General features: G+C 40.9%; 1 protein-coding gene across 1 annotated transcript in view; it reads right to left on the bottom strand.

The window, feature by feature from the left end:
- Positions 1-219: 219 nt before the first annotated feature.
- Positions 220-26403, bottom strand: part of slc37a2 (solute carrier family 37 member 2) — a 30202-nt gene continuing 4018 nt past the window's right edge. The window contains exons 3-18 of the mRNA XM_050041458.1: positions 24950-25040; positions 23056-23134; positions 22821-22956; positions 19182-19258; positions 17658-17824; positions 17061-17098; positions 16817-16966; positions 13952-14042; positions 13765-13827; positions 12263-12348; positions 9693-9741; positions 7655-7728; positions 5332-5410; positions 3000-3097; positions 2783-2847; positions 220-527 (exon numbers count right to left, since the gene is read on the bottom strand). Coding sequence (XP_049897415.1) covers positions 512-527; positions 2783-2847; positions 3000-3097; positions 5332-5410; positions 7655-7728; positions 9693-9741; positions 12263-12348; positions 13765-13827; positions 13952-14042; positions 16817-16966; positions 17061-17098; positions 17658-17824; positions 19182-19258; positions 22821-22956; positions 23056-23134; positions 24950-25040 — 1359 coding nt within the window. The 3' untranslated portion in view covers positions 220-511. The remainder of the gene's footprint in view (positions 528-2782; positions 2848-2999; positions 3098-5331; positions 5411-7654; positions 7729-9692; positions 9742-12262; positions 12349-13764; positions 13828-13951; positions 14043-16816; positions 16967-17060; positions 17099-17657; positions 17825-19181; positions 19259-22820; positions 22957-23055; positions 23135-24949; positions 25041-26403) is intronic.

The raw sequence follows: 26403 nt of genomic DNA, 5'->3' as shown, positions 1-26403 counted from the left end.
ATTTTTTTTTCCTTTATCTGAATCAAGCGTCTAAGAAGCAAATTTGTGACACTGGGCTGCATGAACAACGCCTATTTGACTTAAATCTCTGCTCTTACATGACACAACCGTTACTAAAGGCCGCTGCAAATGCCACCAAACTGTCAAATGAGATATTTGACCTGGAATGGTGGGTGTTGTGAGGATGCAGTAACTAAGGAGACAGAAATTAAGAAAATGCGCAGTATGTACATGTTTAATGATAAAAGAATAATAAAACAAACAATTTAGAATGAGCAGATTAGTCATAATAAAAAAAGGCATTGTCTCCATAAAGACATATTTCTCTCTGTTTTACAATAAGAAGAAGGCTTTGATCGTCAGTTTAGTGCCCTGAATTTTCACTGGTGGCTCCACTGGTTTCCATTCAGCTTAAATGGAGTGAGGTTGTCCACCGGTTGTCTGCTGAGGTCAGTTTCAGCATTGGGTCCCTCTTTTCTTCGTTGGGTCCCAGTTTGATTGTGTGAGTGTTTCAGATTTCTTTGAACCTGGAATAAGAAGTTGAATTAGTAAAAAGTTACAGTTGGTTGGAGAATGAATATTAAGACATTTATAATACCATCAAACACATTAACCTTGCCCAGTGTCCATATTTTATTCATTATGTAAGGGAATAGTTTGACATTTTAAGAAAAACATTATTTGCTGACTTGCAGAGAGTTTGATGAGTTGAGAGGCTGTTAGCTTAGCTTAGCATAAATACAGGAAACAACTAGCCTGGCTCCGCTACAAAAAAATCAACAAATCAACATTCTTAAAGATCACTAATTAACATGCCATGTCTCGATTAGGTTGGCGACGATGGAGGCAGTGTAAAATGGGAGTTACGTAGTGTAACTATTTTTTGATGAACAACAGTCGATCAGTCTCATCAGCACTTTGCTCCCCACAAAACGACAAATTACAGCTTTCATATTTCTGTTTTTCTCCATGTACGGGATAAAAAACATGTCAAAAGTCCCCTTGAAATGGAAGTTAGCGTGCTTGTAGCTTCTGCACTGCGACAGTGTCACATCTCTAGTCTCCACTTCTTCATCTGTTGTTAAATGAGAATGAGCTGTACCCAACATGCCGTTCAGTTGTGTAACAGTTTCTAAGGGTCCCTTCTCAACACACCACACGGTGTGTACAAATCTCGAGAGCTCGCACTTAACACAGCACTTCCTAAGGTACTCGGCAAAACACCCACCAGGTGTGAAGCTGACAGACAGAGACTCAGCCTATTTTAGTTTGATACCATCCTCTGATTTTACTGTTTTTCAGTTTGCTATCCTGTTAAAAACATAGGCAGTTAAAACCTCTTATATGTCCTGTAAAATTCACCCATAATGCGCATCCAATGTTTATCCCAAAAAAAAAGAGAAAGCTTTTCTTGTTTCATTTCAGTACATGTAGGTGCATGGTCTCATTTGAAAGGCAACACACTTGAGTTTTTTACCCCAACAGTCAATCACTGTAAGTGCTTCATTAAATGAGTTATTTAAGTTTCAACACACTGAAATAAAAGTTTTTTTCTTCGCCTGAATATTTTGTGGCTGAATATAATTTGTAGCTTCTTAAAATCTGAATGGGGATAGTGATAGTGAGATACTGGCTACAGTGATGAAACAAAACAAGCATCAGATGGACTGTATTCATAACCAATACGCCACAATAAATATAAATAACCAGCTCCAGTTAATCAGTCAATGAAAATGTGTGTGTGTGGGCGGGGCATAAGCACATACAGCCAGCAGCAGCAACGCCCCCCTGTCTAACACTGGCACGCCGCCTTCTGCGGCCATTTTGACACTACCACCTGATTGACTGCAGAAACAGGTGATGTGCTTTACGTTCTAAAACCAGCTGCCGGCGATTTGACCAGCTGAGTTGCAGGTGACACCATCAGCCGGCTTGAGTCGAGCGAAGACCGGCCAGTTCACACCGCTGCAACTTTTCTCTGCAATATTCTAAAACAGTTTCGTCTCGTCACGAATCTTTGGTGTGAACTGGACTTTAGGAGTTCAAACCTCCTGTGGAGCTCCAGAGTGTCACTGACTACAAGTCCCAAAAGCCATAGCGCCGATCGCTGGCTACTGATTGGCTGTAAACCAGGAAGTGTGAGAAATCCACACTGTTTCATCACAGGCCCTCATTGACTATTAAGGCCATAGAAACAGTACTGGAAGCTCCTATTGGCTCAAGTGAGGTATCAATGAAAAGGTCAGGAGCTCACTTCCATTTAATATGTGGAGTCAGCATAGTAACATGCAAACGGCAGAATTTATGGATAATATGTGGAGGAATATTAACACTTGAAACAATGCAACAGCAGTTCCTGGATATCTATGGATGTAATAATGTGTTTGGACTAAATATTTTCGCTGGATTTATATCATCTGGACTGTCAGTGTGTGAGAACTGTGTCAGCAGCATTTCTGTTTGGATCATATGGATCTGTGGATTCAAATTATGCTTAATGGGTGAGTTACAGCAGTTTGTTTTTTGCCTGACAGAAGTGTTTATTGATCCTGCTGTGGTGGTTGTGTCTTGAAATGGTCAGCATTAATGGCACCGCAAGGAGCGTAGATTTCAAACTACAGGTTATAGCACATACAGAAGTAACTGACGTATCATAATCATCAAACAAAGCCTTAAAAAAACCCACGGACGGGCCATCGGATTTCTATTAAACTCAAGGGACTTCCCCAAATCTAAAAATAATACCAGTTTCTTTATGACCACAGCGGGTGTTGATACTCACCCTCTGACTCGAGGATTACGTCCACACCAACCCTGAGCTTCTTTATAAACAAGCCTGGACAAAAACTGAAGACAAACAAATGTGTCAGTCAGGGCGTTGTTACAAAACTACAGAAACATCATTATCCAAAACATGACTGAGAGCAGTGATGGCAAAAGGAACCTGATGTCTGAACCCTGCTGTGTTTAAAGAGTAAAGATATTGAGTTGTTTCTGACCAGGCAGGCTAAGACGTCGGCAGAGATGAGCATGTAGAAGACGTTGTTCCAGCCAGTGGGAGAGATCACACCGGCTAACAGAGGACCCACCGCCGCTCCTGCAGAGAACACGAGCATCAGCACATGAAAACCCTTTTAGACGTTTACACGCATTCACCAGGAAACAAAATAGAGCACCAAAATGTTCTCACTGAAAATGTTAAATGCAAAAAGAGGGGAAGAAAATGGAAAAACAAAAGATATTTCATTTGTAGTATTTTCTATGGTAAATTTCTGTTATGTCTCTTGACTTTTGTACAGTATTTATCATTAAGCACCAAAACACCAAGACTCATTTCTTCCATGTGCAAACCTAATTGTCAGTGAAACAGATTCTGAATCAGAATTTTATGGCCTTAAGGGGCTGTGTCCACCAAAGCATTTTTTCTGAGACCAGTGTATTGTTTTAATGTGGGAGTGGGAGCGCCGCATATTGACGCTGTGCACTAACGTGGCAGCATAACGAGGCGCTGGGTGTGAATTCTGCATCGAGCGCTGCCTGATGGAGTTTTTTTCTTAGTGCCAACAGTTGATTAATGTTCAACTTTGGGTAAAAATGCAGCGCTCGTCACTCAGTACGTTTACATGCACAGTTAGTGGAGCTACAGTTACAGCTGGATGAGGACATTTAACTGGACTACTGTCCTTGTCCCAGTACACAAGCACGGGAGGGGAATCCATTTATTGATCCAAGTATGTCCAACTCCTCTACAATAGGTGGAGATATGCCCCTTTCAGCTTGTTAGTATTGGCCTTTTTCCTGTTGACCTATTATGTCACAGACCAAACAATGGACAAACAAGTTAGTTATGGTTAGGTAGCAGCTAACTGGTACCATGGTGGACAACTTTGCAGCTCTGTACATTTGGTCCTTCCAAAAAGTCACAGCTCTGGATGTAGATTTCTCTATGTTGTTACCGGCTTCTTCTTCTCTTACACATTTAAAGCTATTCGACTTCTGGGTCAAAGCCTGGGGTGGCAACTGTGGAGCATGCTCAGAGCGCCTCGGCCAGTTTGGGTCTGATTGACTGTATACATGCAGGAGCGGCCAGTTTGGGTCTGATTGACTGTATACATGCAGGAGTTACATTATCTGGGTGTGTTAGTCCCACTTTGAGAAATTTGATTTAGTACGATTTCAGTTGGACTAACATGTTTACATGTATTTTAAAAGTCTGATTTTAGTCGGACTGACACAATAAATTGATTTTCTCCAATGTCATGTAAACATACTGAATGTCTGACTGTCAACCATCCAATCACAGTGGGGGAGGGACAAATACTGCGAAGACAAACCATCACATTTCATATGTTTAAGTGCTGAACAACAACAATGGAGCAGAAATCTGTTACTATACTGTATATATATCAAGTTTCCTCTCATGAAACCACACAGACCGGCAGGTCACTCCTCTCTCCCTGTATGCTTCAGCCTTCCCTTCATCTAAAGCAAGTACTCTACCCTGTGCCGACAGGTTTATGTCCACAGATATTCCGTATCATAGCAACCAGACCAACCAAAGCATTTCAGCTAATGCTTTCAAATGCATTTTTCAGCTGGGAAAAATGCTTTATTGGCCTAAACCTGACTACTGAACTATAATAATAGCTTATTTTCCATTTTAATTTCAATTCTGGGCAAATTTATCCTCCACATTATCCTCTAAAAGGGTCTAAACTCTCAGTTGCTCTCGATGCAGTTAGAGTTTCTTCTGTTATTACTCTATTTATTTACCATCTAAAAGGAAAGTTATAATTGTACAGTTATTCTTTAACTACAAACTATTTGATACATAAGCCGTCATCATGGATTCTTTTTGGTCACTCGGCGGCAGCAGAACAAACTGTAAACACAGCACCAACATATTATCACCTTTTAAAACTGATATGGCAAACACATTGAGCAGACATTATCATCTATTTGGAGCTGTGTTGTCTAATGTTCATTCTCCTTTTAGCTTTGTTTTTGGTCTCCACCACCTGCTGAGGAAAATGTAAGTGTCTCTAATGCTTCACGTTATTAAGCAGCTTGATGATAACTGTGTCTGTGTGATGTTTAGCGCTGGGCAGGTCCTGTACAGTGAGTTTAACAGGGCTGAAAACCTGGAAATAAGGCTGAGACCAGCCTTTATGGGTCATAAAACCAAAACAATGAGCCAAAAGAGGCTTAAATCCATTGCACAGCTGAGGGGAACTACAAAGCTGCTGTTAACACTAATTTAATCATTATTAAAATTACAAGTAAAGATTAGAGTAGCTTCGGAAGAGAAATGTAAAATAATTCCATACATACCTACTGAACCTGTGCCGTCAATAATTGCCGTCACCGTTGACAACGCCCTGGAGTTTCCTCTCAGACACTCATGTGTTCCCTGTTGCAACGAAGACACAGTGATGAGAGACGTTTTTACTTTTGCTGCAGTAAAAGTAGCAACACTGCAGTGTAGAAATACTGTTACAAGACCTACATTCAAAATGTTACTGAAGTATAAAAGTATCAGCATCAAACCCGGTCGTCACTAACACAATTAAGATCTGGCTTCAATTCAGGAAACAACACGGTCTACTTAAGGCTTCGATCCATGCTCCGATATTGAACAATTACTAATTTCCTCACTCCTGCTCTGATCCCACTTTTCGTATATGATCAACTAAAGGCCTCAAAACACTTAACGACCTGTATGACAGAGAGACTTTTTCATCTTTCATGTTTCTGTCAAGTACAATTTGCCCAACAGCCACTTTTTTCGATTCCTCCAAGTGAGGCATTTCCACATTTCCCGTACCGCCCTCCTGAAGCAGAAAAAGACCAATTAATTTTCCTCTATCCTGATCAAAAAGGACTGATATCCACCATCTATACCAAAATTGGCTTCCTGAATCCAGTCCCCACTATATCGCTCAAGGATTTGTGGGAGCAGGATTTAGGGACAGTGATAACTGACAACCAGTGGAGAAGCATTTTAAAACTGATCCATTCCTCATCCACATGTGCCAGGCATGGCCTCCTGCAGTGTAAAGTGCTCCATAGAGCCCACCTCACCAATGCTAAATTAGCTAAAATGTATTCTAACCACAGTGATGCTTGTAACCGTTGCAGTCCCCGGCCGATCATTTGCATATGTGCATCAGATATATTCAAAACTCTCGAACAGCCCCTTCACACAAATTCAGAACTGAACCCCCTCACTGCTCTTTTTGGTCTCCCCCCCCAACGGAAAACTTTCCTAATACTACAAGGTGTGGCATTGCCTTCACCACTTTGTTGGCCAGGCGCACAATTCTTTCCAAATGGAAAGATGCTACTCCAACTCACAATAGATGGATACAGGAAGTCTTACACCTTCTGCAACTAGAGAAGCTAAGGTCCTCACAAAAGGGGTCTGTGACATCCTGGGACCCCCTATTAGCCTGACAATGCTGAGGTCACCCCTCAGGCAGAGTCACTGATGGAGAGAGAGGTCATTTTCTCAGAAGTATCATTTAAATATATTATACTTATATGAAAAGACAGCATAAACCTGTCTTTTTAGAAGATCTGGATTCCCCCACAATGCATTATCCTTTTACACTTCCAAGAGGATTTGACATAATGATTATTTCCATTACTGTATAAATTACACATTTGCTTTAATACACAGAAAAAAACATTAAAAGGTGAGATGTGAAAGAAAAGGTTGGGTTTGATGATGATAAAATGACAGTGATAATGATACTGACTGACCAAGCACACTACATGATACAGAAAAAAAAACAGAAATGAATGAGTAGTATGAAATGATGGTGCACATGTGTATATTGTGGGTATGTATTTGTCCCGACGCACTCACTCCCAACGCAGCAAATACCGACGCTTGGTCAGTGGCCCTTCACTAGGGGTGTGCCATATCATCTTGTTCACGATAATACTGCTGTAATTTTTGATATGATATGAAAAATTCAAATTGTGATACTCTGGATGTTTCGTCTTGTTGACATACTGATGTCATACTGTTACCCATGGCAACAACAATCATGGCTGAAAGTAAAATTATTACAGACTCCATGGTGGTTCCACAAAGAGGAGCAGCTTCAGTAGTGTGGAATAAACTGTGGTGTCCTGAATGTTTTATGAACAGCCCGGACTTCTCAGACTCTTTTAGTGACTTACTGCTCAGAGGGAACTCATTCAGCAGCTCCTCTGGCAGCAGCACAGCGTCTCTCCCTCTCCTCTCTCGCCGTGCCTCAAGTGATTTTGTCATAAACCTTTGGTAATGTAAACCTACGTGAAAAAACTCCATATATGTGAATGTGTGATAGTTGTGGTATCATAAGAGCCTGTCACAGGTGACACAGGTTACAGGAGAAATGGCAGAGCATAAAGGTCCAGGTGGGAATAAACCCAACTCAATCATTTAGGATTTTGCTTGACAAGAAGATGAAGTCAATGGTTATACTGTTGAAATATCAGCAGACAGAGGGGCCACTCTTTGAGCTGTCTCAGCTGATGAACATGGATGTACACCACGTCTAATATTGTCACTGCTGTGGGGGTCACAGGTGTTCCTGCTGCAAAGCCATTATCAACAATAACGAACAGACAGCTGGGATGTTTCCCATAATGCCTCAGGTCTTACCAGGTCAGCTGATACAGCAGTAGTGATAAGGGCGTACGGTCCGTTCACCAGGCCTCCACACACCAGCAGCATAGCTACATATGGAAAAATAAATAAATAAAGAATCCACTCCTCTTTAATGTTTTTTTCCTACACTGTATGTGAATAAACTCTCACAGGTTGATCATGATCTGACTCTGACTGCTCCAAACATCACAGACTAACTAACCTGTTACTCTTTGCATTTCCATAAAAGTGAAACACTACAAAAAACCCTAATGTGAGTACGTAGTTTTCCTAAAATCTTTTCTTAAAAATCACAATCTTTTATCCCAGTAAGTAAGAGTCAACAACCTCTGGACAGAAATACTGAAGGAAATTTATGTTATCGTACAACTGAGCTTTTTGTTTTGTTTTGTTTTTGAGACATGCTATTGAAAAAAAAATATTGGAAAAAAATTGACATTTTATTGACTTTGAAGTGATCTTTTATTTATATGTTTATTTTGTTAGGTAAATTTTGTTTTATTTCCCTCAGCATTAAGACATACAGAATATACCTGTAGCTTCAATGAGTGGAAGAGATCTCCCTCCTTAAAAATATGCAGGGGCTGGTTGCACAAAGCACCTTAAGTGAAGATTTTCCGAGTTAAGACTTCCTTTAAATAAAATCTGTAGCACAAAACATACTTAAGTCTTCTCCTTAAGTTTTTCTCCTTATCTTGGTCTTATACTTCAGGTGTTGCTTAAAGTTTGTTAAACCATTGCACCTTAGTGACCAAAGTAAGGAAAAAATCATGAGACACCTCCAGAGTTGGGTATAACGAGTAGAGTACTTTGATTACTTTTTGCAGTAACGAGTAACCTAACGCGTTAGTTTGCTGTTTGATTAATCAAATACTTAAGTACATTTTCAAACAAGACATCAGTTACTTCTGTTACTTTTAGAACGCTGGTCCTTCAGCTCCGAAACAGCAACGGCTGTCGTTTGGTTCTAATAACGGAGATAACGTTAAACCTATCAGTCTGAAAGAAGCCACGGAGCTTGTGGCTCGCTACGTGGTCGGAGAAATGCTGCCGTTGTCTACGGTGGAGTCTAAATAGGTGGAGTAGGACTCGCTGACAGACATATTTCAGACTCAGGACTTGCATTATGCCTGGTACACGCTACACGCTGGTACTCAATTATCCCCGGTCGTCTTTCACTGCGTGTGTGATGACATCGGGTTATTCTTGTCCTATTTTTATTACTTTGACTATTATTTGAGTCACTGTGTCTGTTCATGTGCCAGCCGACATGTTGTTGTAGTCACCTGAACTTCCCGTCCACACGTCGCAGTTTCCTCCTACACTGGTTGCTTCACGTTGGCTGTTATTTTCGGAGCAAATTTATTTTTCAGTTTAGTCTTTCTTTCATTGAACCCCTCTAGAGGTCTGATTTTTCTTCCTCCCGCCATTTTGTTTTTGTGTCCTCCTATCTTCTGCCATTTTTTCTTTACTATCAGGCCGACTGTGTGAGACGATACTTAGGTGCGACAACAGGAAGCGTAGGTTATCACAAGCGCCTGTTCAAGCAAACAAATGGTCTCCATGGAAACAGCAGAATTACACTGTTGTAAAATCTGTTTCAGTGCAGTGAATGTCTGAATGTCTTTCCTTGACTACAGAAACCTTTTAAGAGATTCTGTGCAACACACTAAGTTATTTCCTCAGCAAAAGAAAAACTAAACCTTAAGTGTCATACTTAAGGAGCAAACTTAAGGTGCTTTGTGCAACCGGCCCCAAGCTCTCTATGAATCATATTCAAGGATCATAAGGACCTTTCTGACCTTAAAGTACGATCTTGGACATAAAGGTAAGACGTTAAGCATTTCACCTTCACCTATGATGTTCCTGCCTGTTGTCTCTGGGTTTGTCTGCCTTGTTTTGTAAAAACAAAACCCAAAAAAGTAAAAAGGTAAAGTATAAAAAATTTTTTTTATACTTTGGCTCATTCTAGCTGGAAAAAACCCAAAACCTTCTGAGAAATGAAACAAGAAATACAGTAAAGAAGTCTTACCGACTGTAGTACCCATGCTGCGTTGTCCAATGTAATTATAGAGGAAAAGCTGGAACATAAACAAAAAAACGATCAGCAGACATCAGAGTAAGCTTTAATAGTTAGTACACACACAGAATTTGACTCCAGCATCACACATTCAACTTAACGTTCCCCTTATCACAACTCATTAAGATAAATCTATGCTGGAAATTACATCAGTAGACTGTTAATATGGTGCATGACACATACGCACACACTGCATCAGTTTCAATGATATTTTGTTTCTCAAAATACATTTTTGTCTTACAAAATGTTTCACTCAACTGTAATACAGCCTTTGAGACATTCACAGCACCAGATGATAAAGGTGTTTTTATTATTGTGTCCAACACTTCTACCTCTTAATAATAATAATTAATGACTACAGTGGCCACTGACAAAATACACTGTAGGTGGTGAAGTCCTATGCTGCCCCCCAGTGGCCACAAATATCAGTTAAAGCTGGGATAGGCAGTTTTCTGGGAGAGGGAAAAAAACTTCAGAATTTGAGAATCCACCCTCCTCCTGCAGCACATCCTTTTCTGTCCTGAGCTCAGTGTTGGGTACATAACTTTCAAATTGTAATATATTACATAATGGATGAGGCTCATATTGTTTCACAGAAACTCCAGTTTATTACAGGTCATTTAAAATCCAGTGCTGCAGGTCTGATACATTCATGTGTTCACATACAGTGGTTACTGCTTGTATTAATAATAGCGTGATGATATAGTGACATTAAATCTCCTCGGACACAAGGAGGGTCAGGCAGAGGATCAAAGTCTGATAATTATGAGATATGGATAAATATTCGTGGGCCTATGATATGAAACACAATAAACAAATGTTGAGGTTAACACAACAAACGTAATGGTGTGCGATCAAGTCACTAAGACGAGCGCAAATTAAATTGCCTGTCAGCACCAGAAAGAGTTATGCATAAGAACGGGGCAGTGTGTTGGTGTTGCTCTGCAGTTGTAGGAGATGTGAATGGAAACACATCCAACATATACTAACATCACCCAGATGTGCCGATCACCAGGATAAGGGAAAAACAATCTGGAGGCCAGCTCCTTATCCCTGCTGCTTCAAGGCAGCGTTAGGACGCAAAAGCAGAACAGGATATGTGGCAGGTATATGAATGGAAACACACTGGACATGATAACTCACATGATCACTGGCACCCTTCTATAACATAGCATATAATGACATGACAGTGTCAGTGACTGAAACAGTGTAAAGAGTATATGGCTGTCAACTCTCAGTTTTTCAGTCATACTCAACTTATGCAATTTCAAGGATGTTCAGGGACCACAGTATGCAGAAACATTTAAATACACCAATTCGAAAAATCCCTTTTTCCCTCGACAAATTTAGCATAACTTTGGAGCTTTATCTGGCCCCCTTTCCAACAAGATAGCATGACATGGTTGGTGCTAATGGATACCTTAGGTCTTAAGTTTAATTTGATAACTGTGTCTTTGCTGTAGCCTTAAAACTGAGCCTGATAGAGCAGGTTTTATTTGCTAAAAATGAGTCTGCCTCGCGTCTTATCTTCAGCTCCAGCTGTCACACCTGCTGCTTCTTCACATTTTTCTTTTCTTTTCTTTTTCCAGACATTTGACTATCACCTCTCTGCTCCTTCTATTTTCTCACTCTGTCTGTACCCTGACTTTTCTTGAAGGAGGGAGCCCTTGAGTTTTGGCAGGACATTCTGACTGACACGTTTACATTAGCGGCACTCGTGAGTTCTGCGTCTCGCACACCTGACCCATGTCAGATGGACCGCAATATTTCACAGTACCTGCAGGGGGTGGGAGTATCAGATGGCACGTTGAAATGTGTTTTAATTATAAAATGACATTTATTTATCATGAAAATACATTTAACTTGTATTGTCAGTGATTTTAGTCAGTAAGTAAATTGTTGTACTTCATTTAAGGATCAACCATAGACCTTTTCATGGGCCCCCCTTGGCCTTGGGTTGGGGTCATCTATACCATTTAACCCCCCCATAGATGGCGGGCCTGACTGAACGTCCGGCCTGTAAATCCGTTTGTGATGACATACAGTGATTCGAGGCTCTAGCTAGCTACATAGACTTTAATTAGCCGCAGCTGTTAGCCTTTAGCTCTGGTTAGCAAAAAGCTAAACTTTTAGCAACATTTTCTTTTAATCGCTGAAAGTCTTCACAGACACTTTTTATTGCATGTCGTCAGTGCTGGAACAGCAATTTTCTCTGCAGGATTCTCTGCCATTAAATTGCCAAAAAATTAAACATCTGTGATGTGCACGAGCATCTGCGTTTGTAGAACAACCGATAAGAACGCCCTCTCTCTGAAATGACCTGTGATTGGCCATCATGGGCTTGATTTTCTGAAGCTTGACAACAAGAGGAGGTGCAGAAGTTACATGCTGTTGGCCTCATCCTTTCAACACATACAGGCTAACCTTTGGAATGAAGCCACAGAGCCACTTGTAAAAACGGGTGACCTTGCAAATGTGTCAACAACAGTGCTGTCAATAAAGATTCATTGGATGACACTCACCATTGGACCAGCAGCGAGCAGCATGACGCAGCAAGTTGTCGCTCTCCCTCCCGTGTAGTCAGACACAAGGCCCGCCAGGATGCCTCCTGCAGACACAGAACATTGCAGTCAGAGTGTTTGTCCTCCTGCAGCACTGTGATGATATTCATCTGTTAGACTATTTTAACTTCATGTTTTTAGTTACAACATGATGTTGGGGAGGGAGACAACATGTTGAAAGACTGATAATAACTAATAAACGTAAAGCAGGATCCAGGGACAGACAGACTATAGAACCTTCTTAAATTTCAAGGAGCAAAGCAACTGAATGCCTAATTGTGCAACTGAACCATTACTGAAAACTTTATGCTCAAATTTAAATACCACTGAATTTACAGCACTGATTTTATATTTAAGTATTGTACCCGACTGATATTTTACTTTGAAAACCATCTATCTGAATGTATGTGGTTTCAGTTTCCCTTGAAGAATTAAATTAAAACTTTCAAGTGGTGCAATTTCAAACCTTGTTTTTCTCAAAAAGTGCAATATTTTTAAAAAAACCCACTATATTTAGGAGTTATTACGGATGAGCAATCACGCTTGTATTGAATTGATCTGTCTGCTCAGGTTATGTTCTGTTGTGTTCACACCAAACGCATTTGAACGCTAGAATATTTTGTGTTGACTTGCTTCATACGCGCGAATAATCCGCGTCATACACGAGTGAAATCACTGAATTGATGAATGAACTTCCACCGTCTTCGGCATAATACGTCTCAATGCTGGTTGACTATCGCGGCACGAAGTTTCGATTTTTCAACTCTGGTGAAAAAGTATGTTGAGATGGTTGAACATATTTTCTTCAGCCTGTACAGGAATTTGGGCTTGTGTTCCAGAGTTGCTTTCAGTCTAAAGATATACTGATAAACCCTTTAAATGTGATGTCGATTAAAGCTGAAAAATTTGGAGTTTGTAATAAACAATTTGATTCTGCTGGGCAAACACTTTATTCATAGATGTAAATATCTAAAGGTTACGCCTCACACCGATGGAGGGAAGAATGAACGCAAGCTATTTGCAAAATGTCTTCATACATGATGATCAGAAATGCCCGGAAACTATTTTCCTGAACTCTGTATTTGAGGATTATGTTTTGATTTGTGTTGCATATTTTGTAAACCACTGTATCGACACAGTTAAGTCTTAAAGTATTGAAAAATTTCTGAAAGTTTTTACTTGAATGGTGTTGAATAATAATAAAAACTAGTGAAAAAGTGTATGATGTGAAATCGCGCTACTTGCTTCATTCACGCCGCTCAATTCGCGTATTTGCATCATTCGCGTTGCGTCCATTGCGCAGCCCAGCGGGAATTCGTGTCTAATCACATCACTTATGAAATTAAGATATCAAACTCTAAGACAATATCTAGTCTCATGGATCACAATATGTCCACCTCAACTTTCTTCCCTCATAAATACCCTGGCAAATCAAATTTTGATTGGTCGAGGCTGAAGCTTACCCACAATTCCTCCCACATCAAATAGTGTCGACAAGTCTCCCGCCTCTTTGGCCTGAAAATGTGCTGTGAATTAAAAACAAAACAAACATTTAAAGAAAGACTTTAAATGGTGTGGATCAAACAAAACCACATGTGTGATATTCTAAAACAAAAACAAAAAAATCATGAATGTGTGTTTAATACTGACCAATATTTGAGATGTAGAGAGGAAGCCAGTAGAGGAACGTGTAGCTGACCAGCTTGGCGAACAGCAGGCAGAGAGAGAACTCCACCACTCCCTGTGTGAGACATAAAAACACCATGTAAACTCTGCGGGAGGCGTTCATCACCTCCAAATGTTTTCATTATGACAGAGCTGTAATTCATAATCAACCATCTGGGACACACAGCCAGGGAGATGAGAAAAGCAAATGAAAACAATCCTGTTAAATGCCACAGTTTGACCTGACAGGGGATCATATATCAAATGCTGATACCTGAAATTCAATATTGATATAAAAACAATACTTTTTTGACATTACCTCTCATTACGGGAAATAAAAATGTGTTTCATTTTGTCTCATTACAGAGCAGCTGTGCAGGAGCTTTACCTCAGTAAAACCCAAATGATCTAATATCAGGCCCTTCTCACAGCAGACATTTTGACTTGTATTCGGAGAAGCACAGGTGTTACTATTAACATTTATGATAAGTAAGCCGTGACACTGGCTACATTAACATGTTATATTCCAAATATGGCAGAATTTGATACGGGTGATGTAATGTGTATGTGTGTGGAAGCATATGTGTAATATATTCTTAACATGGACCTTTTCTAGAGGGTGGGTGAGGGAATGACAGAGGGAGGCTGTGTTTACACGGTTGAACAAGTCTGCCACCTGTAGGAAACTCTGAGAAAATCCTATTTTGATGCAAAGAAGCAAAATGGCACTGGTGATAGCTGTTACACTTTTCCGTATTTTGACGTGATAAACGACATGTTAGGCCACGTTAATCAGAGTATGCACAGCTGCATGTAGATGGAAATATATTCTTTTTCAGTGGACATGTTAACAGCTAAGTAGGAAAATTGTCTTATTTGGAATAAGGGCAAAAAATGTATTATTTTGTGCAGGTAAAGGTGGTCACTGTGACAGTGAGCGAACATGCACAATACCAGGACCCGGAAACTGAAGCAGGTAGTTGAAATTCAGCCATCATTTATTTTATTATTTACTCCTGTGCTTTTCTTGCTGTAACATGTCAAAATATCTGCTGCGAAAAACGCCCATCGCCTCCCTTGATTATACGTAGCAGTCGCTGTTCAATGTGGCACTTCTGCTGAAGATTACTGCTATATTTAATAACTGTGTCATAATTTCCTTTCACTGTGGCACACCCCTGTTATAGTATAAATATATAATTGTTGATGGGTCATCTACATCCCAACCCTCACCTATGGTCATGAGCTCCGGGTAGTGACCGAAAGAATGAGATTGTGGATACAAGCGGCCATAATTAGTTTCCTCCATGGGGTGGCTGGACTCAGCCTTAGAGATAGGGGGAGGAGCTCAGACATCCAGAGGGAGCTCGTAGTAGAGCTGCTGCTCCTTCGCATCGAAAGGGGTCAGTTGAGGTGGTTCAAGTATCTGATCAGGATCCTCCTGGGCGCCTCCTGTTAGAGGTGTCTTGGGCACGTCCCACTGGTAGGAGGCCCCGGGGCAGACCCAGACCACGCTGGAGGGATTACATATCCCAGGAGGAACTGGAAAGTGTTGCTGGGGAGAGGGACGTCTGGGGTGCTTTGCTAAACATGCAGCCCCCGCGACCCGGCCCCGGATAAGCAGATGAAAAGTGATGGATGGATGGATTGATGGATAGATGGTTAAATATAGCAGTAATCTTCAGAGAAAAGTGTGGGTGCTCTTGTTTTCAAGAAACTGTCGATGCGTTTAGTGTTCAGACAGAATTAAAAAAGCTGAGATTGAATTTAAAAAACCTTATTAAGCTGAATTTTGTAAATCTTTTTTCTCTAATCAGCATTAAAGGAACTGTGGGTCTATCTTTTCTGGGTCTAAGTTGTATACATTTTATTCTGAAGAAAATTTAATTATACTAATTTGAACGCGTGATTCCTGATGCCGCCACTAGAGGGTGCTACAATAAAGAATTTTGAAATCCTGCTCATAATAGCTTGATGTCTTTTAAACCACACAAACTCTGAATATAAGATACATTATCATTATGGTGAGATACCATACTAATAATTCAGCACCTTCAAACCAAACAAGAAAGACATCTGATGGTTAAAGAATATTTATATTAAAACTACTGGCTGGTGAAGTGAGTAACATTGATCATTTTGTTACAGTGCAATGATCTTCTGCCCCCCAGCAGCACAATGCACCATGTCACACCACAAAACTGCTCAGGAATGGTCTAGGGGACGTGACTAAGAGCTCAAGGTGTCAACCTGGCCTCCAAATTCCCCAGATCCCAGTCTGATCAAACATCCACTGGGCATGCCCGTACCTTACCTTGCAACCCACAGGACTCAAAGGATCCGTCGACAACGCCTTGGTGCCAGACAACACAGGACGCCCACAGAGGTCCTGTCTCCATGCCTCGACAGGTCAGAGGCTCCACCATAGATCAGACTTGGCCCTGACCTGTCGAGGCCTGGACAAAGGACCTTTGGGGTACCGGTTTGTCCCACAGATGCTCGATCAGATCGAGATCTGGGGAATGTGAAAGCTAGATTGATGCCTAAAGCTCTTTGTCACGTTCCTTGGAACATTCCTGAGCAGTTTTTGTGGTGTGGCATGGAACTGCCTTGCTGGGAGGCTACTGTCATCGGGGGTGCTGCTGCAATAAGTGGGGGTACTTGGTCTGTAACAATATTTAGGTGGGTGGAGTGCGTAGGCATCCACATGAACACCAGGACCAAAGGTTTCCCTGCAGAACATTGCATTGTAATGAAATGATCGATGTTGTTCACTTCACCGGTCAGTGGTTTTATTGTTACGGCTGATCGGTGTATACATGATGGTATAAAACAGTTGTCTCCACTCACAGGTATACTGAGAGCCCCACAGAAGCTGATGGCCTCCGTGTGCTCCTCTATAGGCTCCACAGGCTCTCTGGTGATGGCACCGTTGTCGGTTCTGTCAATATGGGACGGGTTGTGCACCACGGGCTCCGTCTCGCCATTCTCCTGTCCGCTCTGACACACACACACACACACACACACACACACACATGATGAATTCGTCTTGTTACAGGTGAACAGAGAGATAAATGTTTCTGCTTTAACTCACGTGGTGCTGAGGAGGAGTGCAGTTGACGTCTTCAGGTTCTGAATGAAGGAGAGGAGAAGATGCAGCTGAGGACTTTAAAGCAACATTCAGGTTTGACAGGAGGTGTAATTAAAGTCTTGTTAATTGTGCATCTGATTTTTTAAATTTTTTTAGATTTTTATAGGAGTTTGCATTAACATGTTATTAAACCATGAACTACGACAGCCCTAGAAAAAAATAAAAATAAAATCCATACATCAATCAGCGATACAAAAAGCAGCTGGGAGGCCAGACAGAGCTAAAGGCTCACTCTGAATGAGCTGTAGGTCAGTTAAACATCAACCTTCAAACTTAGAGCGGCTGAAAGGACTTTGCATTACAAACATGAGGTCAAGCACGATCCTGTAAGTGCAGGCGTGTCTGTGATTTGCTCAGAGAAACACACTCCAGATAAATGAACTCTTCGGATTTACACCAGTCGTTCAGGCGCCATAGTTTTCACAAGAGCAAATTTGTGATCCAAATTGATCCAACATCAAACTGTCTGATGCTTGTTGCTTTGTGTGATTTGTGTGCTTTGTGTGTGTGTATGTGTTTCTCTGATGAACAGAAACTCACTCTCAACCAGGAAGAAGAAACAGAGGATGCCCGTGGAGGCGATGATGAGTCCAGGGACGATGAAGGACATTCCCCACGCCGTGGACACGAAGGCTCCTGCGATGAGGGAGCCCAAGATGTTTCCCACTGAGGTGTGGGAGTTCCACACACCCATGATGAAGCCACGCCTGATGATCAAAACACAAGCACACAACAGACCATGAGCACTTCTCTTTTCTCTTCACACTGCTGCAGGTGTTTAATATCTATTTAACATCATATTATGCATGCATGCTGTTATTGTGATGACCCACCAGCAGATGAAATAAAATGATTTTCAGGGTATGTAATATTCATTCATTGTCCAAATTAAGAAAAAGCACCTTAGCTGATCTTTTTAGTTCATCTTAAAGCCGATATTGGCCGATACAGATGACGTGCTGACATATATAAATTTGTCATGCCTTGCGGTTGCACATATGCCTTAAAAATCCCACAAGTTGTGCTCATTTGTGAAGATTATCTTGCTGAACAAACTGTGCAAGAATCATAAAGGTTTGTTTGCCACACAGCTTTTTTTCTGCAATAATCCCCCGGGCTATTTGTCGAGGGAACAAGGGCGATGTAAACCTCTGGTTTGGCCTAAAAAAGTGTCATCCCTGCAGGGCTCTATCAGCCGTCAGCCACGTTAAATAAGTAGTTTAACATTTTAGAAAAAACATTTCTTTCATTCTAATATTCTAACAATAATACGTTTTATTTACAGGCGCCTTTCAAGACACTCAGGGTCACCTTAGGGGCGGTGGGAGGGAATTCCAGAGGCGAGGGGCAGAGCGGCTGAAGGCTCTAGACCCCATGGTGGTCAGGCAGGCTAGCGGGACAGGGTGGGGGTGTGGATGTGGAGGAGTTTGGAGAGGTACAGAGGAGCTAGGTTGTGGATGGCCTTAAGGGTGAGGAGTAAGGTCTCAAAGTTAACGTGGTATTTATCTGATCCAGTCCAAACTTCTGTTTCTAACGTGAGGACTGACGTTGCCTGTTAATTCCAGCTTGTTACAGAAATTATTGTGCACTTGATACTGAAACAGAAACATGTTCCTGTTTAAATCTGCACACACTTTAGCCCCGTTTCCACAGAGCAGTACTGTTTGGTTCAGATCAGTACCATACGCTTTTTTTTCAGTTTCCACAGTTAAAAGTTATGGATGGTACCAATGGAATCATTCCGAACTGTCCCCAAAATAAACTCTTTATACAAATAAAAGCTTTTGTAAAGAGGACTTTCTGGAAACTAAAAGCAAGGAACACCATTCAAAAAATACAGAGCAGTCCTCTCTGCTGTCTGAACGGTGTATCTATGAGGGGCAGTTTAGATTTATGAAATACAGGATTTGCTGTTTGCGGTCTGAGATAAATCAAAGCCTGAGTCTCACTGTGCTGTCAAAACATGACAAATGTGCATGTGTGAGTCAGCCAGTTTCAAAAAAAGCATCCAATGCTGCATTGTCAGCAGGACTGCGTCCCCGCTGCACATCGCTCAGTACTCACTTCCCCTTTCCGAACCAGTTGCCGACACATGCCACCACTGCTGGCCAACCGGTGGTCTGCATCAGCCCGTTCATGACCTGCAGAATGAAGCAAACAGCCGGTGTTAACTTAATGCATTAAAGCCTCTTAAGTCTGGTATGACCCTGCGAACTCTACATAATGAGGAGACTGAGAGGAGACCAGTGAGCACACCATTCCTACACCTTAACATTCCCACACCAAACCGACACAAGCCCAGACACACTCCTGCAGTCATATGATGCAGCTGTGAGTCATGTGATGTGTGTGTGAGGAAAGCCTGACTGAGCCACCGTGAGATCTCTGCTTTTTCAAATGGAACATATGATAAATAAGGTGTGTACCCACCCACAGAGCTCACAGTGATCACACCTGTAATGGGGTAAAATGATTATTAATCAGTACAATAAACATAAAGCAACTTCCGTCTTTAAGAAATCTCCTTTTCAGGATTTATGTGTTGTATTTTGAGCTCTATTATTTCAAAGAGGACTGTTGTACACCTCATAATCTCATTTTAATTTAAATGAGTATAACGTTGATTTAATATTTATAGCATGTGTACCAATTCTAATTATAGTTTCCTATGGGTTGGGAATGTGACTCCCGGAGACGGTCATGTGATGGTGTGAGGCTCATCTGACACTTCACAATTACATTACAGAGTAGATTCTAACTTACTAAAGTGCACATGCACCGTTACAGCAGACTTTTGGATCAGTCAAGTGCAGCTTTAACAGCACTGAAATTGATCTACAGAAAAAAAACTTTAAAAATCTGAAAGAAAGAAAGAATCTAAGTGGTTTTTGTCGTCATAAAAATCTCTGTTTCCAGTCAATACATTTAGTTTTTGGAAAAGATAAACAACTCTCATCTGCATCTTTCACAGTTTTCCAACATTTTAGAGACTAAATGAGTAAACTGGCAAAAAATATATATAATAAAGGCTGCAGCCTTAAAACACGCAAAGGGAAAGTAGCTTGTGTCCAAAACTGGTGTCTTCACTTGTTTCTGAGGTAAACCAACTCTTACACAGCTAAAATCTGATCATGCAGGGTGTGTGTGTGTGGTTATTATTGGTCAAAGGGACTTCTGAAAAAGACTGAAGTGAAACAAATCTCTTTTGACAAGTGCCTTCACATGCACTGAGGCAATGAGGAACCAACGCACATTTACTACAAGTTCAGCGACTAATGAAACCCGGCTGTGTGTGAGTGTGTTGGTGTAGATGAACGAGTCAGCAATAACATCTTATCTTTGTGCTTCCCTCTTTCTCTCCTAATGTGATTTTGTTGTATGTTCTGCCTCGGAAACTGGACGAGAGGTTGGTTAGAGCTGCTCAAAGCTTTATGATTGTGTAAAAGGTTTGAAGGTACATTTCAAACTTTAACAAAGACGGGAGGGCAGAAGGATGCACACAAACTAACAGTGTTTAAAGGACTAGTTTTAGTTCAACAGGTTTTTGGGGAAATATTTGCTCTCTTTCAGAAGGTGAATTAAGATCCATGCACAAACAGAAACAGAAAAACAACCATTTTAAAACAGCATTAGGGGAAATTATGTGCTGTAGTTAATTTGTGACAAACGTTAGCTTATCCAGTCAGGCAGAACTTCTGTGCAGCATCTCCAGCTATGGTGTGGGTTACCAGATACGGTCAGTGAGCACAGCTGTTGGTCTCTGCTGAGGCATGATAGTACAAAAACTGTGAAGCTGTACACGCTGCCCAGCTACCATGTAACTTCCCCTGAAACCACAAACTGTTGTTTTTACGTTTCTGTTTGTGTACGGCTCAAACAAACAAGATAAAAGTAAGTTTTAGAGGTGTTGGACAGAGCCAGGCTGGCTGTTTCCCCTGCTTCTAGTCTTTATGCTAAGCTAGATGTGCCAAAACCAGTACGTGTACTGAATTAAACTTCTCTTTACTCCAAAAGAAAGCAACAAATAATCAACAACCTTTAGTTTCTTCTGATGATCACTGAGTTAGAGTTGCCCTTTGAGAGTCAATTCAAATCATCAGTCGGAGACCCCTCAGTCAACTGCTTCAAGTTAAGCAGTCTTTTGTTTTTTTTGCAGTGTGTTTCTGGGGATGTTTTGGTCCCCAGATTTTGCTGCAGAGTGAGTGTTCTTGACATAGATGCTGCTCTTTGATACAGACAGCTGTGAACGTGATGCAGCGGCACAGAGGAAGAGAAACTTTGCACCATAAGGCTGAGAGGAAACATTATCGTCTCTCTTCTGCTTAGAAGTGGTGAATTTACAGCTCACAGATATTTAATATGACACAGTCTCTGGCTTTTCTTTGATATCTGGTGTGGGCAAAAAATGTTGTTGCACATTACCGAACCATCGTTAGCGCCGTTAGCTTGTTTACTATATTAAATGAATGCCACTGTCACACTAAATGTCCAGCTGGGCCCTGTTCAAAATTTAAACCTTTATATGGAAAAAAAAAACCCACCCAAAAACGAAACTGTTTTGATTCTTCTTTCTTTTTTTTTTGTTCCACTTATGTCCATGCACAGCAATCAGATTCACGATCACAGCAACCCTAATACACATTGCATTACCGAAGAGGAGCAGGGAAAGAAAACAATCTTATTTTACCTCCCCCTCTCTCAAAACACTAATAACTGGAAGAAATAGATGATCTGTCAGTTACAGTTAAAAACCAATACTTACAGTAGCTTCAGAAAGAAAATAAATAAACAGAGAAGAATCATCAGCTATACACAATGCCCCCTCCAACAAGGGAACAGCTTTTACACGACAGCTTCATATAGTCTAATAATTCTTTCTTTATTCTGAGTTGGGTACAGCCCTAAATTGAGTTTTGTTTACACTATCAATGTTTTTAAACCCAGTGATATGAACAGGTCTGCAGAGAAATATAAAAATGTGCATTTCTTAATCTATAACTCTTTACTTACACATGTGAATAATTCATATGTGTCTATGAACAAACTGCCATAAAACCTGATCTGTGGTAGAGCACCTGACACTCTTAATGAAAGTCTCGACAGAAATTATGTATTTCCGTGAGAAAACGGTGTTGCTCAAAACTTTTCGTTCAGGACGTCACGGACGACGTCATATTTTGTTGTGCAATGTGGTTCCAAGTGTGACGTCACTGTGGAGATACTTCTTTTATACCTACACCAACTCCAACCTGCATTGGAGTTTTTGTCCACAGAGGCAGCCGTCTGTCATCAGCAGCAGTCGGCCGAATTGCCTTCACCAGGCTGACTGACAACAGACATTCACTGAACCACTGTCAACTCCAGGTGCCAGTGTTCTTGTAATGTATTTCATATTCAGAGAACAGACATTTGATTCATGGGATTCAAATACGTCATACGTACAAGTGTCTTTCATCAAATGCAGTGTAAGCCTTTAGGTGCTTGTCCTGCAATGTTACTGCTTTCATTCACAACACAGTCGTACCAGCATTTTTTCTGAAATGTTACCAGGTCATGAGGTTGAAAATTGGTCGTATAGATTTCCCTGAATATTGATCCCTGCTGCCATTCACACAGGACCCCATACTATCCCTGAAATGTTCCTGAACATTTCAGGGATAGACTGCATGTGTAAAAGGGGCCCTAGTGATAGTGTGTCTTTACCTGGATGAAGGCATAGTACCCTAATGAGTGGATGCCCCAGTAGTAACCGAGGCCAAAAAGACATGTGAACAATCCGCTTGTCAGCATCCCAAAACTCAGGTAGTACCGAAGAGGCAGGCGCTCGCCAAATATCCCACTGTGAACACAAGACGTGATTATGACTCAACATGACACACACATACACACATTCAGAGACAAAACATAGCCAAGTCTGCAGGCAACAGAACATACAAACCTGAAAAACATGCCGATGGCGTAGGCAACCAGGAAGGAGTTATCCAAGACCCCAAACAGAGTCTGGTAGTTGTCCTGGTCTGAAGAGACGACAGATAAATCTGTTAGCTTCCTCTATGTCATCGTTTAGAAGTATGGATGTTTTTCTTTAAATAATTATAGACAAAGTACATGACATTATGCATCACAAAATATAAATGAACCCCCCACCCTAAACTCATCATCACCACATACACAATTGGCCTAGTTGTCAACAAAAATACACTCCATCATATGCAAAACAAGGAAGTACATAACAAATACATATTTTTGTCAACGCACAGACAAACATGCAAATCCCACAGAGTGTAGCCCATGTCAGGCACGCCAGTATTTGCCCCAGCAGTTTATAGGACATCGTTTGCTGCCACCTCAACAGCTCATCCTCGAACTGAGGGCACCCTCAGTCTTCCATGCCTCTGAGAAGAATCTGTCTGCCTATCATAACATTAGTTTTGTCCAGACTTGCAATGTGTTTGTCTCTTCCCATTAACACTAATCCATCACTTAAATCTAGAATTACGCCCTGCTGTTTTATGCCTCTGTGAGCCAGTCAAGTTGCAGTTCCAGTTTCTATCCATGTCGGTAAAAACATGGATGCTTCACACACAGCGTCAACCTGGCAGCTCAGAAGATCTATACAGTCAGCTAAGTTTCAAGATTAGACTCACCAATTCAGTATTTGACCAAATGTCTCCCCTTCTGTTCCTGAGATATGACGCTAAACCATGCCCAGAAAAGTGTTTTTGCAAAACATTATGATGTCACAGTGAAGTTGACCTTTGACCTTTTGGGTATAAAATGTCACCACTTCATTATTTTATCCTGTTAGACATTTGTGTGAAATTATGAGATAATTACCATATGAATTCTTGCATTATGGCCAAAAACATGTCTTGTGAGGTAAGAGTGACCTTTGACCATCAACCACCAAAGTCTAATCAGTTCATCCTTGACTCAAAAAGTGGATGTTTGTGCCAAATTTAAAGAAATTCCCTCAGGGTGAGATATTGCGTTCAAAAGAATGAGACGGACGAGGTCACAGTGACCTTGACCTTCGACCACCAAAACAAATCAGTTCACTGCTGCATCCAAGTCAACGTTTGTGCCAAACTCCTTCATGGCATTCTTGAGATATCGCGTTCATAAGAATGGGATGGACAGATGAAGCAGGGATGGACGAACAACCTGAAAACATTATGTCTTCAGCCACGGCAATCACCAGCACGGAGGCGTAACAAGTCATTTGGGGCTGAACGAAATTTGTGTCTCTGAAATCTCACAGAGGTTATCATATATCCTGGCCCAAAATTCTTGAACAGAACCATAAAACATGAATTAGGTGACTGTCCTTGGACTTGCATCACCAGCAGTTTGGCGTGTCTCTTGGCTCAAGTCGAAAACAATCTGGAGTGAGTCCAGTAGAAGCGATGCCCAATCTTAAATTGAATGAGGCGTACCCTCACGGTCTTCGACACTGTTTTAACGTTCTTACAAATCCTATCCCACTCCTCATCAGAATTCTGCACATTATATAAACTAGTAAGAGCTGTGCTGCATCAAGAGCCCTCGACAGCTTCCCACCCACCAACACAACCACTTGTGTTTGTTGAAATGCGTGACTGAGCCAGGGACTCACACTGCTAAATTAACCTTGTGATGATGGGAGAACAGAACCTGTACCTTAATATCCATATTGTGCCTACATGTTGAGGTTCACAACTCTTACTCTCAGCGACCAATACTAAGCATAGACAGTCTTTGACCTTTGAGCTGTAATGTGTTCGTTTCTGTTTTGTCGACATTGAATGATCTGTAAGTACCAGTGTTTTGTTTGTTGTGTGATATTTACTTACCAAAAGGCGCCCAGTCACACCACGTCTCATTATTGGTAATGTTTAAGTCTGCTGGTCGAATGACTGAGGAACAGTTTCTGTGCAGCTCACTCTGAGAATCAGACAGAAACACATGGAAGGAAAAAGGTGAAACCACTCAGCCTTAACTCTCAGCACCACAAATGTTTAGATATTAGTATTATTACACATCACTGTATCCTGTATGCTCGGGTCGGCTGGCTCTGTTTAAAGTAATAGTAGTAATGTCATTGAGTGTTTTGTGTTGTTTGTTTTAGAGCTGTATATTTTTATTCTGTATTTTTGTTCTATGCTGTCTGATCTGAACTGATGCTGCTGCCTGTCTGGGCCAGGTTTGTCTGGTTACATTAAAGGTTAAATAAATAAATAAATAAATAAAATCTATCCATCCATCCATCCATCCATCCATCCATCCATCCATCCATCGCTTTTGATCAAATTATCTAAAGCACTGGTTCCCAACTGGTGGGTCACGCTCCAAAAGTGCGTTGCAGGTCCATTCTGATTATTATTTTTAAGTACAGTGAATTTCCAGCACAGAGCTTCATTTTTAAGTGCTGTTTCCCACTGTAGAGTGAGTGACTAACGGACAGCTACTTCAGACAGTACATTTACATGCAGCTTGAGAAATTCGAATTATTGGCTTAGTCCGACTGAAACCGGACTTTTAAATGCCTGTAAACAGCTTAGTCCGACTGAAATTGGACTATCTGTAGCTCAACTTTTGTATCTTTATATGCTGTGGTGTGTGGCATTTACATATGCAACATACTTGTCCCTATACAAATAAACATTAAATAAAAGAAAGCAATTGTTTACTTCTCTCACCTCTGTGGTTACTCTACCTTTACTTCAGGAATATGCGCTTTCAATCTTTCAATCAAACTGTGAGAGACGGAGAGCAATGGCTTGGGTGGGTGCTAAGATTTTCTCTAACTTTCTGTAGAAGATATTTAGATGTTTTTATATGTTCATAGTTCCCCTTTTTAATCCTGTTGTGTTGTTTAATGAGGAGAGGGGAAGACTTGAAGCTAAGATTCCCCATGTTGGGTGAAGAAATCAAACAAAGTATAGATATCAGACAGTTTAAAAACAGGTACAGAATAATTAGAGGGAATGTAAAGCACACTCAGGGTGATACTATTGTCGGTACTCTCAATTCCTATTTTTGTATTGTTGTAGAAGAAGAAGTGCAGTTGTGTAAATGTGTCGCTGATCGATGGTGTATTTATTCAATAATTTCATTAGTGATGGATCAGTATAGTTTGGGATTGGGGGTAGGGCTAGACAAGCATGTTGCTTCGTTCTACTCCCTTTGGGACATGAAATGTTAATTTATGTTTCTCACTGTAAGTCTGTTCATGATTTATTGTCTCTGTTTTGTAGGTGTTGTTTTAAATGTTCAAAATAAATCAAATGAGTTCCTCTTTTGTTTA

Source organism: Epinephelus moara, chromosome 3 (genome assembly GCF_006386435.1).
Source record: "Epinephelus moara isolate mb chromosome 3, YSFRI_EMoa_1.0, whole genome shotgun sequence".
Lineage (NCBI taxonomy): Eukaryota > Metazoa > Chordata > Actinopteri > Perciformes > Serranidae > Epinephelus > Epinephelus moara.
The sequence above is the reverse complement of the archived record's forward strand: the minus strand, read 5'-3'. Positions and strand labels throughout refer to the sequence as shown.